The sequence below is a fragment of the Vanellus vanellus genome (genome assembly GCF_965231255.1).
Source record: "Vanellus vanellus genome assembly, chromosome: 1".
NCBI lineage: Eukaryota > Metazoa > Chordata > Aves > Charadriiformes > Charadriidae > Vanellus > Vanellus vanellus.
In genome coordinates, this window is record NC_138905.1 from 94,894,946 (window position 1) to 94,909,187 (window position 14,242).

Consider the following 14,242-nt stretch of genomic DNA (forward strand, 5'->3'; position numbering starts at 1 on the left):
CAGGGGATAGAAGATTAGGCTAAGTATTATAAAGACTTTCAATGCAACCTTTCCAGTTTCTTGAGAACCTGTGTACCAGTTTGTTTTGTGATAAAAACTAAAAGAAAAGGGGTGATTATTGTGTGTGTGTGTTTGGAGGGGGTTGTTTTGGTTTGATTATTTTTTTGTGATATATGGAAAGTACAAAAGACTGTGATAACACTGGCTCCCTTGGAAGTGTGCATAAGGCCATCGATACTGACTCCATATTTGTACATGACGTCGTTGCAGCTCACACGGAATACAAAGAAAGAGAAAATATGTCACTCTGTCAACAAGAGAATTCTGTTCTGAATTGGTTTATGAAATGTAAGCTCAAGGAAACCTATTGCATTCTCTTTAACATTCACTTGGGTTTGTATTTAGAAGCTTTCTGAATTACCTTTCAAAAGTCGGGCCCCGGGTTTCAAGGCAAAATGTGTTCTTCCCCAGTTAAAGACTTCAGAGTGGCAACGGCACCATCTTATGTAGATTTTTCTCTCTGTAATATAGACAAAAGGCTTACCGCTGCATTTAGTGATGATTAAATGGACCTTGGATTGATGCAGGAGTAGAAAATTGTTGTGTTCTGCAGCAGCTGATGCTGAGGGCAATGTGGCTTATTGTATGAAACTGGGGAACATAAACCAGGTCAGAGCTGAAGTAACCAGAATCATAGAATCATAGAATGGTTTAGGTTGGAAAGGACCTTGAAGATCATTGAGCCCCAACCCCTCTGCCATAGGCAGGGACACCTCCCACTAGACCAGGTTGCCCAAGGCCACGTCCAGCCTGGCCTTGAACACCTCCAGGGATGGGGACTCAACAACCTCTCTGGGCAACCTGTGCCAGTGCCTTACCACCCTCAAAGTGAAAAACTTCTTCCTAATGTTCAATATGAACCTGCCCTCTTCCAGTTTAAAGCTGTTCCCCCTCATCCTATCGCTACATGCCCTAGTGAAAAGTCCTTCCCCAGCTCACCTGTAGGCCCCCTTTAGGTACTGGAAGGCCACAGTAAGATCTCCCCGGAGCCTTCTCTTCTCCAGGCAGAACAGCCCCAACTCTTTCAGCCTCTCCTCATAGGAGAGGTGCTTCAGCCCTCAGATCATCCTCATGGCTCTCCTGGACATGCTCCAACAGGTCCATGTCCTTCTTATGTTGGGGACTCCAAAGCTGGACCCAGTACTCCAGGTGGGGTCTCATGAGAGTGGAGTAGAGGGGCAGAATCACCTCCTTTGACCTGCTGGCCACACTTCTTTTGATGCAGCCCAGGATACGGTTGGCCTTCTGGGCTGTGAGTGCACATTGCTGGCTCATGTTGAGCTTCTTGTCAATCAGCACTCCTAGGTCCTCCTCAGGGCTGCTCTCCAGCCATTCCCCGCCGAGCCTGTATTTGTGCTTGGGATTGCCCCAACCCAGATGTAAGACCTTGCACTTGGCCTTGTTGAACTGCATGAGGTTGGTTTGGGCCCACCTCTCCAGCCTGTCCAGGTCCCTCTGGATGGCATCCCTCCCCTCCAGCGTGTCTGCCTCACCAAAGAGCTTGGTATCATCAGCAAACTTGCTGAGGGTGCACTCAACCCCACTGTCCATGTCGCTGACAAAGATGTTGAACAGTACAGGTCCCAGTACCGACCCCTGAGGAACGCCACTTGTCACTGCTCTCCACTTGGACATCGAGCCGTTGACCACAACTCTTTGAGTGAGACTGTCCAGCCAGTTCTTTATCCATCAAGTGGTCCATTTGTCGAATCCATGTCTCCTCAATTTAGAGACCAGGATATTGTGTGGGACAGTGTCAAACGCTTTGCACAAATCCAAGTAGATGATATCAGTTGGTCTTCCCTTGTCCACTGCCGCTGTAACCCCTTTGTAGAAGGCCACCAAATTTGTCAGGCATGACTTGCCCTTGTTGAAGCCATGCTGGCTGTCACCAGTCACCTCCTTGTCTTCTGTGTGCCTCAGCAGAGTTTCCAGGAGGATCTGCTCCATGATCTTGCCAGGCACAGAGGTGAGACTGACTGGCGTGTAGTTCCCTGGGTCTTCCTTGTTTCCGTTTTTTGAAAATAGAGGTTATGTTTCCCCTTTTCCAGTCAGCAGGAACCTCACCAGACCACCACGACTTTTCAAATATGATGGCTAGTGGCTTAGCGACCTCATCTGCTAGCTCCCTCAGGACCCGCAGATCTATCTCATCAGGTCCCATGGACTTGTGCACCTTCAGATTCCTCAGGTGGTCTCGCACTTGATCTTCACCTACAGTGGGCGGTTCTCCATTTTCCCAATCCTCGCCTTTGCATTCTGCATCATAGGTAGTGTGGCTGCAGTCCTTGCCAGTGAAGACTGAGGCAAAAAAGTCATTGAGTACTTCAGCTCTGTCTCTGTCATGGGTAGCCAGTTCTTTCTTTCTTTGAGTTTCCTTTCAGAGAGGGCTCACATTTTCCCTAGTCTTTCTTTTCTTGCTGACATACTTAAAGAAGGATTTTTTGTTTGTCTTAATGTCCCTGGCCAGATTTAGTTCTATCTGGGCTTTAGTTTATCTAATCTGATCCCTGACTGCTTGAATTATTCCTCTGTATACCTCCCAGGCTACCCGCCCCTGTTTCCACCCCCTATAGGCCTCCTTTTTCCTTTTGGTCATGTCTAGGAGCTCCTTGTTCATCCATGCAGGCCTCCTGGCTTTTCTGCCTGCCTTCCTTTTTGTAGGGATGCATCGCTCCTGAGCTTGGAGGAGGTGGTCCTTGAATATTAACCAACTTTCTTGGACCCCACTTCCCTCCAGCGCTTCATCCCATGGCACCACACCAAGCAGATTCTTCAAGAGGCCAAAGTCAGCTCTCCTAAAGTTCAGGGTGGTCAGGCTAGTGCGCACCTTCCTCGCTGCCTCAAGGATCTCAAACTTGACCATTTCATGGTCACTACAGCCCAGGCTGCCCTTGAGTTTGACGCTGTCTACCAGCCCTTCCTTCTTGGTAAGAACAAGGTCCAGCATAGCTCAGAGGGAAATCATACACATCAAAATTGGTTGACTAGGGTTTGGAAAGAGTATGGGCTGCAAAGAAAACATGTGAAGCAAGCTGAGGCAAGCTAGCCCTTGTGGTATTGTGCACAAGATCATCCACGAACACAGTTTTCATTTTGACAGTTAAGCTGTTGCCTTTGGATGGGAACTTCTGTGAAGGATATATCAAATTGATCAACTGAGGTTGTTCCCACATTAACAACAAAGCTAAGGTGTTTCTTAGCTTGAATAAACATTACAGGAGATGCTTGTCTAGTGTTGTATTCTGCATGACAGGGACTGTGCTGCTTTTATCATTTTACCTCTTGCTGATGGCTTGTGTAGGATTGAGTATTTTGTGCAGCTCCCTGGTGCAGCCACTAGTGTGTGATATGACTGGTGCTAAAATCCCTTGAAAATAAAAGCCAACTGAAGAGCTGTGATGATGGGAAGAGAAGAGAGAGGCAACTATCCTATCTTACATAGCTGTTGTATTGCAAAAGAGTCTTTTTTTTCTTTTTTTTTCTTTTTTATTTCCTGAAAGGGCTTATCACCCTCTGCTCATTACAGAGGAAGCTCAGGTGCCTCGCTTAGAGGAGGCGGTCAGCTTTCCCATGGCTAAAGTTCAGCCAGATAAATTCCAAGGTGAGTGGTGGAATTTACATTATTCTGTTTGTTCACAGTTAATGTGTGTTCTGTTCTCTTGACAAGGGCGTAGCTGGTCCTTAAAAAGAGAAAGGCACTTGCTTGTTTGCCTGAGGCTGACTACTGCCTTCTGAATCAGTTGGCACCCTTGGAGGGAAAGAGGGACCATCTAAGTACAGCAGTGGAGTATGGAGAACTGCAGAAGAAAAAAGCTTCATGAGTGCAGGGTGGGGAAAGCAGAGGTGGGGAGACCAAATCAACATGAAGCCTTCAGAAAGAGTAGTGAATGAGAAATGCCAAGAAGAGCAAGGATCGGACGCGTAGTCAGGGCTTGGATAGAGAAGGAAAACGAGGTGTTTTACTGGGGGCTTGGAGGGGACGGTGCAGAGTTTGTTGCAGCCCAAGAAGTCCTCTGAATGCTGCTGTCCTGAAAGCAAACCTAAAAGAATGAACATGCCCTGGGAGCACACTGTGGGTAGGAAAGGGTTTGATCACAAACTCTCTTATTTTTATTCTGCTTCACTCAAGAGGACCAGTAATGAATTTTCAAGGTTCCCTTGTTCTAGTTCATGTTCAAGAAGAACAAAGTTTTAGGCTGTAAAAGTTCCTTCGTGTGTTTTTGGCCCATTCAGAGTTTGTGCTGTTTCCCACTGAGGAGGGAGGGAACGGTTGCTGCACAGTCAGTGGTTGCCTCTTTGGCTTTTCCTTGAATGCCATTTAAACAACAATAAGCATGCAGAAATATTCAAGAGCAGTGGCCTTTTGGCCTTTCTAGATACCCAGTTAAGGGCAGATGCTTTTAAAAACCTGGCCAAATTTTCTTGAAATCTGCAGTTTTTGCTGGCATACATGTTACTGTTCTATCTAACTTCCCATCCAGCCCATGAAAAAACAGCCATTTGAAGGAAAAGCAGTTAATGAGCTTTGCTCGTGAGTATGTTTATGATTTTTCAGTTTGATTTTGACATATTACTGGCATTGGTGACATTTCTGTTTCCCTTCTCTTGTCTAGAAATAGAAAGATTTTACACTGTGCTAAGTGCTTCATATGGGCAGTGTAGCACTGGGCAGTTATATGATGGAGAGAAACATGAAATGTGTGCATCTGTATCTTGTGTAGGACAAGTACCTTCAAAGGGCTAGCTCTAGATCAAAGCCCAGCCTGTAAAGTGTGATCAAATAGCCTGTTGAATAAGTCCAAAGAAGGTGAAGCCTTTTGGAACAGCAACCCTGGTTTGTTTTGCTGCAGACAGTGTATTCTTTATGTGAGATGCAAGTTCGTGGCATCCCCATTTACACATGCACATGAAGTTCCAGCACACACATGTTACTGTCCACTTATGTATATGGTAGAGCTGTAGCTGCTTTTAACTCCTCCATCATCCCACTCTCAACTCCTTTCAAAAAGGTTTTGAAAACCAGTACACAAAACACATACTCTGGAAACTAGACTCAGCAGAAAGCTTGGGGAAAAGATGGATGGGTGTGGGGGAACCACCCCAAACACCACTAGTATATTTGTATCTCCTTGTTGTTGCAGATGGGGCCCTATAAATAAAATGTTTGACAAGCTTCCTGTGGTGGAGCAGAAGAGTGCATATTAGTATGTACTATGAGGAATAAGTTCTGTAAGGAACTCTCTTCCTCCTTCCCTCATATGTTCCCAAGATTTCCAGCCATACGTACACGAGGACACCTATATATGATCCATACAGCTCTTTGTATCTCCGTCATTTACAGAGGCCTTGTTCCCTCAGAGTTCCTCAGTGGTATAGTAAGAAAGCAACAGCATAGTAAACTTAGGAATTGACAGTTACTGTCCTTTTTTGGCTATGTAAATATAAGCAGAGACTGCTTTACCTCTCATCCTGTTTGTTAACTGGTGGCAAGAAAGGCTTATTTAGATTCTTATTAATCAGGTGCTAACAATGTAAAGTGGTGGAGGACCTACCTTTGTGTACTTCTGATCTAATGCAATCCCAGGCAGAATAGGAGTCCCTTTTTGTGCAAGGTGGCTAATGAGTTTCAGGAGGGCAGGAGAATGTGTAGCAACCTGCATTGAAAAACTGGAGGAAGAACAGGAGATTGCACGTGCTGTTGCAGTAAGCAATGTTAGTGAGAGAGAGAGTCCAAGAGAAGAAACATGAAGTCTTCTATTAAGAACTTGTGAAGTAGAAATCAGAGCTTAGGACAAATGATACGTCAGGAAGCAATAGCTGCTTTTAAAGGAAAGAAATTTAAAAAACAACCAACCAAACAAAAGTGCGTTTGGTGGGGAAGGTGGATCAAGGGAAAGCTTGGGGAAGTTTCATAAGAAGCAGTATTTTTGGACCTGTTGGAGGACAGAACAGTTTGAGCAAGAGAGTTTGATGGGTAGGAAATAGAACATGAAATACCAAGCTTTAGCTTTTTAGATCTCAGCCGTTTCTTGCTAAAGTGTTTCTTGCTAAAGGTTTCATAGCCACAATATTTTTTTTCTAATATGCCAAACTTTCCTTAAAATGATGGAAAGCCTAGTGCTATTGCTGGCTTCCTGACAGCTAGTTGTTACTGGAATCAACAGTTGTTTCAAGGAAGGCTTGATTAAAGTGCCACATAGCTATAGTTAGCTGGCATGTGACTTCTGGTTCTCCAGCAGCTTTCTTATCGCAAGCCTTTAATGAGGACCATGTAAAGGAGGGTTTTTTTCCTCCTTGGGGCTTTTTTTTTTTTTAAGTGAAACTCTTGAACTTTCCTCTGAAGCAAAATTTGTTTGATGGTGAGTGTATCTTATTCAAATATCCTTGACATCCATGTCCAAAGATCCTGTATAAACTGTGACGTATACACAGTAACAATGGGGAAATGAAACTTCCTGTTGTAGCATGTTTTGGGTTAGACACACTCCAAGCATTGAAGCAATTTAATTGTCTTCCAGTTGGGTAACAGATCACCATAGGTAACAGATCTAGGTTACTAGGTAACAGATCACCATAACTGTAAATTGTTATTACCAGAAAATTATCTAGGACTTGCTGGGCTAAGAGAAGATCCTGCCCTTAAAGTCCAGTTGTTTTAGTTTAGTAATGAGACATGACAAGTGGGTGAAGCTAGAAAGTGGCTACAGGGTATTGTCAGATAATGCTCTTGTGAGGTCTTTTGGGACTAGCTTAAAACATTCACAGCCATCCCAGAAGAGACTGTGCATCATGGGAGTGGTTTTCATCTGTACCTGTGAAACATTTTTCGGGTCAGCCAAGAGCCACTACTGAAGTCACTTTGAACCCCTTTGACACTGAAAGTTAAGAAATGCTTGGATGATCCAGTCTGGTGACTCGACTGTGGGGGAAGTAACCTCCAGCTGTGACACCAAAACAAACACCTGGGAGTGGCACAGTGAAACTGTGCTGGACACTTCCAAAGCGATTACACCCTAATGTACCCAGTGCCTTTTCAGAAAGGGACTGATGTAGGCTCTATTGGCAAGGGAGAATGTTTTTTGTATTTTTTTGTTGTTGTTGTTCAGTAGCTGTAGTGTGAGCTTGTCATCAGCCTGTCCCTTCACAGGCAGCAATGCTCCAGAGTCACTCATGGAAGAACGTCCAAAAGATTTTATGGATGGAAAACTGAGTTAATGCCATCACCACTGAATTTTAAAAGGAGGCACACTGTGCATGAGATGGGCTTGGAGAAGACCTCCAGGGTGTTGGGAAGAGAGGCCAACAAGGTGTAACACAGTTGGCATACGAAAGGTCTTAAAAGACAACACTGCAAGATGACTGCATTATACCTTGAAAGAAAGAGCATGGTGGAGGGGAAAGCCAAGGAAGGCAATCCTGTGCAGTGTAAGGTGGGAGTTATATCATAGTAAAGAGGTAGGGGAGGAATGTTATCTCAGGACCCGAGTGGGGTCTGCTATGGTAAGAGAAACACTCTGAGAGGCCAAGGAGGTGTTCGGCATTGTAGATGAAGAAGAGTATTGAAATGTCAACTTCAAAAAACAGAGAAAGAGAGAGTCTGGACTGCTCCTCAGAGGGGATCAGATGTTGGCACTAGTCATTATGTCAGAGAAGCACTGCAGTGGAGAAGACCAAGAGGCTAGGTTCAGTATCTGGGCTTCACAAACGTCAGGTTCTGAGGCAAATAGTTCAGTGTTAGGGGAGGCAGTCTGCAAGGTGGTGCGCTTGTGTCTGCTCACTGAAGACAGCACATTCTGTGCTTGAGAGCTGAAAAGGTATTAACATCAGCTAATACAAGTGCCAGGAATGTGTATGTGTAACAAGAAGGGTCCTGCATTTCACCTGAGGTGGCTTGATTGGCCCAATTTCAAGCAGTTAGTTTTCACAATCTTGGCCATGTTTTTTCAGCAGTTGTGTAGGTGTGTAGTGCAAGCTGGTATTTCCCTCTTCATTTTGTTTTATAGTGTGCCACACATATATTAATAGCACAATGATGTTTTACTTTGTAAGATTCCATTGCATCCATGATATAAAGGAACAGTGTGGTTCACGATGGTCTCCTGGTTTTCTTGTGTTCAATAGGAAATAGCCCGCCATCTCCGACCTGGAACTCTGCGAGCTGTCTTCGGGAAGAACAAGATTCAGAATGCTGTCCACTGCACAGACCTACCTGAAGATGGCCTTTTGGAGGTAAGACCTTCTAGACAACATGTGCTTCTATATCGTGGGAAGTTTTAAAGTGAAAAACTATATTTAACCCTGTTTTAATCTGTTGAAGTGTTTTATATGTGGAGTAGCTGTGCTGGAGACTGGTGATCAACTAGAAACAAAAGCAAAGAGTTCATCAAGGGCATTTAACTCAGTTAATTCTGATACTGTAAAAAATTAATCCATGCAGTTTTCTTGCGTGAATATGGTACAATGAAGTATTTAATGAAATGAAAGTCAAGAGTCTTCTCTTTGGCTGAATGTGTCCTTGGGACTGGGTATCAGCACCTAACACTGCTTCTGCAGAGACACCTTCTTAGCCCTTTCTTGGATGACTACCATGACTCCTGGTCTGGATTCCCTTTACAGTGAGCTTGTGTGGGGGTTAGAATATTACAGGCGCTAAGGATTCAAAATCAGATAGGGTCCAGGTTTATTGGTAGACAGTCATAATTATGCACATCTGTTGGTATTTCCTGTGTTTTACATTATCTTACTAATTATTATCTGATTTTGGCTTTGTACGCTTTCATTAAAGTCCAATAAAATGGGAAAATGTTAAATTAAGGGAGTTTGTAAAGACAGAAGTACTCACTATGAAAACCAGAACAAGCTCACTCACCTAATTTCATGACTCAAAACTAAGGTCTGCACAAGGGGGTTGAAGCAGTGTGTAAGCGTATCTTGGATGGATCTCTGCATCAATGCAAGTGTTTTTCCAGTGCATGCATAGCTTCTGTTTTACTGTCTACATGTATTTGTGAATGTTTTGCTGTCAGACTATAGTAGCATGATGGAGCAGTACGAGTTTTCGTAGCTTGTATTATTTTACATTGCCAAAATGGTGTTTTCATTGAGGGGGAGAGGAAGAGCTAACTGCATCACTGTCTCCCTTCTTGAAATAAAATCAGATCTGTGGGTTAAAGTGCTCTTTGCTGGGGAATTGCATCTAGTTTAAGGATTAGACTAGTGAGATTCAACTCTGAGAATGGCAGCCATTTCGAAGCTGACATTGAAAGTTGACAACTTCTAGTTTCTGCCCAGTGGGACTGGATTTAAACAAGTAAACAGGTATTTGTCACCGCGTGCCTGAAATCCCTCAGTCATGGCTTTTCAAGGCAACAGGAAAAGGCATAGCCTGCAAGGGAGAAATGAAAGTCTCACCAACACTCACAGAGTATTTTAGTACTTTAGCAGAATTCTCTCTCTCTCTCTCTCTCTCTCTCTCTCTCTCTCTCTCTCTCTCTCTCTCTCTCTCTCGTGTCCACAGTCTGACTCCTTTATGGGGGTGCAAAGCAGGTATAACCCCATTTTGCTGGTTGTTTAAATTGAGTTTACACTGTCAGTGAGGTGGATGGAACAAAGCAGTAGAATTGCTTCTTCAAAACAAAAATTTAAGCTGGAGTTCTTTCTCAAGGTCTCCACTATTTAAGTTTGTCCTTTGAATCCCACAGCTGAATCATAAGCTAAGTTTTTGATCTAGTATTACTGTGACTACACACTTTGCAGTTCCCATTGCAGACTGGTCGTTTTAGCAATCATTTACTGATTGTATTTTTGGGGGGAAAGGGGTTTAAAACCTTTTTTTACCATAGGCGTAATTGTACACAGAATGTGACTCTTCATCTGTCTGTAGTTTCTTCTATAACAGTCCAGATTAAGCCAGCAGTTGTAAAAGACATCAGTCAGTGTTCTCTAATGAGTAAATAAAGCAGTGAATGTTTCATTCTGATTGTTTGGCAAATAAGCATTATAATGTAAACTATAGAAACCTTTTCACTTTAATTCTTGATGTATCTTCAGATCTGTGTTCTGCAAGAAAAGTAGTGGCCTGAAAACTTAGGTAAACAAAATAAAAAATAACCTCAGGTTTTGCTTAAGTGCAAGGAAGGTCTTGTCACAACTGATGAAAAGGAAATGATACAGTATACACAGAGTCATTGCTGGGAAAGGTTTTTTCCTCTGTGAGCTTTTCTGTGAGAGAAGCTCAAAGCCAGTCACAGAGGTCTCATTTGCTGGCAAGCAGAAACCAGACCTTTCTCCCCCCTCAGCCCCAGTAACTGTAACAGCACTGTACGTGCTGGGCTAGAGCAGAGTGACTGTGTGCCATGCGAGACAACCATAGAAGGAAACTGAGCCAGACTAACATTTTTTAAGAAGTATGCTGTTCAGTAAATGGTAATGAACATTTTCATTCTTTAATGGATAACTGAATATTTTAATATATTGAGTTTAACAGAGCAACTATTCTCAGCCTTGGAGGAGGTGAATTCAGAGCTAGGTAAGACACTTGTCATGGAGGTGAATGACCTTGGCTATGTTGGCGCAGTGGAACTTGCTTCTTTTGATTTGAAGTTAGCGTATGTTCATTATGTCTGTGTTCCGGTAGAAGGTGTTTCTGTGGCTGAGATGTCAATGCTGCTGTGGCTTTAAAAGCTTTACAGTTTCATTGTAGGACAACTGATGAGTAGAGGAGTCTGGAGTAAATTTCAGAGAAAAATCTGACCTACTAGATTTATACTACAAAGATGAAGGATACTTTTTAAAACCCTGAAGAAAATTAATTAATCCCTAGCAGTCTCTTTTTTTTTCTTCAGGTGGCATTGTTTTTTGTACAGTGTTAATACTCTGTTGCAGTTACTAGCCAGTATAGCTCCAAACCCCACCCTATATGCAAATTATTGCACTCCTGTTTTGCTGATGAAAGGTAAGTTTGGCAATCTGAATTCAGTCACAAGAGCTGGGAACTCCAGAGTTTCATTTATAACTCTAGTGCTGATTTTATCTGAGCTGGGCTAAGCACTTCTCAAATTTTTGTATGAAAGTGTTTGGCTCTGAAGTTCTGTGTGAAGATGTTCTGATTTGTATTTCTCTTCTCCAAAATAAAATACTAAATGCAACAAATTTTAGAAAGCAAACTGCAGAATCATTATTAAAAATAATGACACTAATTTCTGACACTATTTTTCCCCCAATTCCCACTACATATATGTTGGCGGGTTTGTTTTGTTTTGGTTTGGTTTTTGGGGGGGGATGGGGGGTGGGTTGGTTGGTTGGTTTTGGCGTTTTATGGGACTTTTTTGGTTTGGTTTAGTTGGTTTTGGTTTTAGGTTGTTTTGGTGGTGGTGGTGGTTTGTTGGTTTGTTTGGGTTTTTTTTTTCCAGACTAGGAAATAAGTTAATAACTCTTCTGAAACCCGGTAAGCTTTCTTGGAGAGAGGATGCTCTGATGTAAGCTTCCTGAAACGCTTAGTGAACCAGAGAGTTGGGCCTCATGGAACTGTTACAGCCCAAAAGCAGGCAGAACCAGGCTGATAAACCATGAATAAAGACGTTTCCTGCCTTTGATTCAGAGCTTCTGTACAATCTTGGCCATGTTTGATGGCTGGATCATCCTTTTCCGGAGGTTCCCATTTCCAATTCAGCCTCTCCTTACCAGGTGTAAGGGCTACAGAGTGGAAGTCCCAGTATCTCTGAGCTTGAATGGAGCCCAGTGGGTTTGTGCAAAGAAAGCCTTAGCTGTGTCTGTTGACTGGCGTGTGGAGTACTTATGCTGTTAATGCTGAAGCAGCTTACTAGAGGTCCCTGCCCCAATCCTGACTCTGTTGTGGCCACATGTTCTGTGTGCACATCTGCAGGGTCAGCAGCACCCAAAGGACCTTGGAGGCAAGAGGGTCAAAGGGACTACTGCTGTTACCACTTTGTGGATGGGAAGCTGATTAGGTTGGTCTGTGTGTTAATTGGTTTTGTGACTTCTGAACTTCCAGAAGCTTAAATGCACAGTATTTATGGAAGCACAATAAAGGTGTGTTCCTGTGTAGAAGGGAACACACCGGTGCTTTCCTGAGGACTTGGGTATCCTTAGTGCCAGATAGTGCTTATTTTAGGATTTCTCCACCCTTCTCTGCAGTTTTCATCACCCATAGTTTAAGATCTAACTGAAACTTGAAAAGTGTTTGCAATGACAGCTGCTCTTTGATTGTCCACAAATGGAGACTTCTTAGAGGAGATGAGATAGGTAATTGAGGGCTAGATCAAATGCTTGCTGAAGTTAATAGCCAAACTCTAGGTGACTTTGGTGGTTCATACTTAGTTGACAGTCACTAGAAAGGACAAGGTTGTGACCTTTCTCCCAGAAACCATAACCAAGGAGTAGTTGGGGAAAGGAGAGAGAACAATGCTGTCTCAGGAACAGCAAGGACTAATTAAGTAAGGGTCAGGTTGTGCACCTAGTTTTAGAACACTGTATTTAATTAGATGTAGTACCGTGGTTTTTCAGTGCTTTTTTGTTAGAACTCTTTTCCATGGACCTGGAAAAAGGAAAGTTCACTTTTAATCTTAAAAAAACCCAAACAAACAAACAAACAAACCAACCCCAAAAGTGAATACCAGCACTTGCTCCCACCAGTTTGACCCTTAACTGCTGTCTTTGTTCTACAAACTACTTCACGTTCTAGGCAGTGACTAAAGCATACCAGAATTAATTAATAACTAACTCACTTTGGCTCAAGAGAGGAGGGGGATGCAATTGAGCTTAAAACGCAACTGGTCACAATGGAAAAATCAGTGTCTTTTCAGTTGTGAACCTGTAACGGCTTCTTTTATTCTTAGTTTAGTGATACAGGAGGAGGGTGAATATTGCCCTGAAGTCTCTTGGATGAGCTCTTTGACTTACTGGGTCAGGCACTTATTTATTCACTTCATAGACTTGTCTGTCCTCATATCAGTACGAAAAATATTTTCAAAAGTGACAATGGATAGACACAAATAGCTCAGAACAGTCCATTTTCTCAGCCTTGTCATCAGTTTCTCATTTTAATGGGGAGAGGAAAGAAAGGAGGAAGTAAAGAAGGGAGTTTGATAGCGAAGGGGTATTTATGAGATGATGGGGTTTCATGAATGAAGGCTAAACCAGCAGTTTCTTAATTTTTCCCATCGACTGATGATGTGTAGGATGTTCATTCAGAGCAAGGGTTTGCATTTGTTTCCCACATCCAAAGCAGGTACTGCTCTACCTCTCATCCATTTTGTTTGGGTTTTTTTTCTATTTTACATAAAGCAGATACTTATATAAAGTTACTCTCTCTGTGTATATAAGATTTATACATATATATGTTACTATATATATATGTTACTATATATTCTATATAAAGCAAACAATTCCAGTACTCACCTGCATCCACATTCCTTCTGAGTCAGGTAGAGCAAGGACTGGAATGTGCATGTTTCGTATGCCGAGTAAGTGCTCTATTTAACAGACTAGAGCCAGTTTTGCAGTTATGTTTTTCATGTACATGTGGTGAAAGATGATTCTGTTTCTCAACTCACCATCTTTGACCTGAGGAACATTTCTGATAAATATCTTGTTGAAATAGAAGCTTGCAAACCACTGGATCTGATGAATCATCATTCTCTAGACAAAACAAGTTTCCTTGAAATTAGTCACTCCTGGACTAGTTTTAGTTGAAGTACTTGATACAAGGTGTTGTGGCTACCAGACTTCAAGGTTTATGTACCTCCTTAAAGAAGCGCAGGCACATTAAAAATCAGTCATTGAGGGCCTTATTCACATCATGGGAAGTACAGTGAGTAAACCTTTCCACAGGAGGTGGTGCTGTACACACGCCTCAGTTCATTGGGTCTCAAGTGGCTGAGTACCTTTCAGAATATGCAGGAATCTGCATAATCTGCAACCATTAAAAAACCGGTAGCCTAGACCTACAGTTATTACGAAACCAGTATTTCTGGGTTTTGGCATGTTCTGCCTGTAAATTGTTGCTCATACTGTGCAGTTCAAGGTATTATTTTTTTTTGTAATCAATTCAATAAGGACATTTGTACTGCAGCGAAACACTCGGGGGATGATAGACAGCACATGTCTGCGGTAACCTGAAAGGTCTCTCCATTGAGGTGCAGCCTGCTGTGTCTGAGCC

General features: G+C 42.8%; 1 protein-coding gene across 1 annotated transcript in view; it reads left to right on the forward strand.

Moving 5' to 3' along the window:
- Window positions 1–14,242, forward strand: part of NME7 (NME/NM23 family member 7) — a 94,242-nt gene that overhangs the window by 69,143 nt on the left and 10,857 nt on the right. Inside the window, exon 11 of the mRNA XM_082481450.1 lies at window positions 8,185–8,292. Coding sequence (XP_082337576.1) covers window positions 8,185–8,292 — 108 coding nt within the window. The remainder of the gene's footprint in view (window positions 1–8,184; window positions 8,293–14,242) is intronic.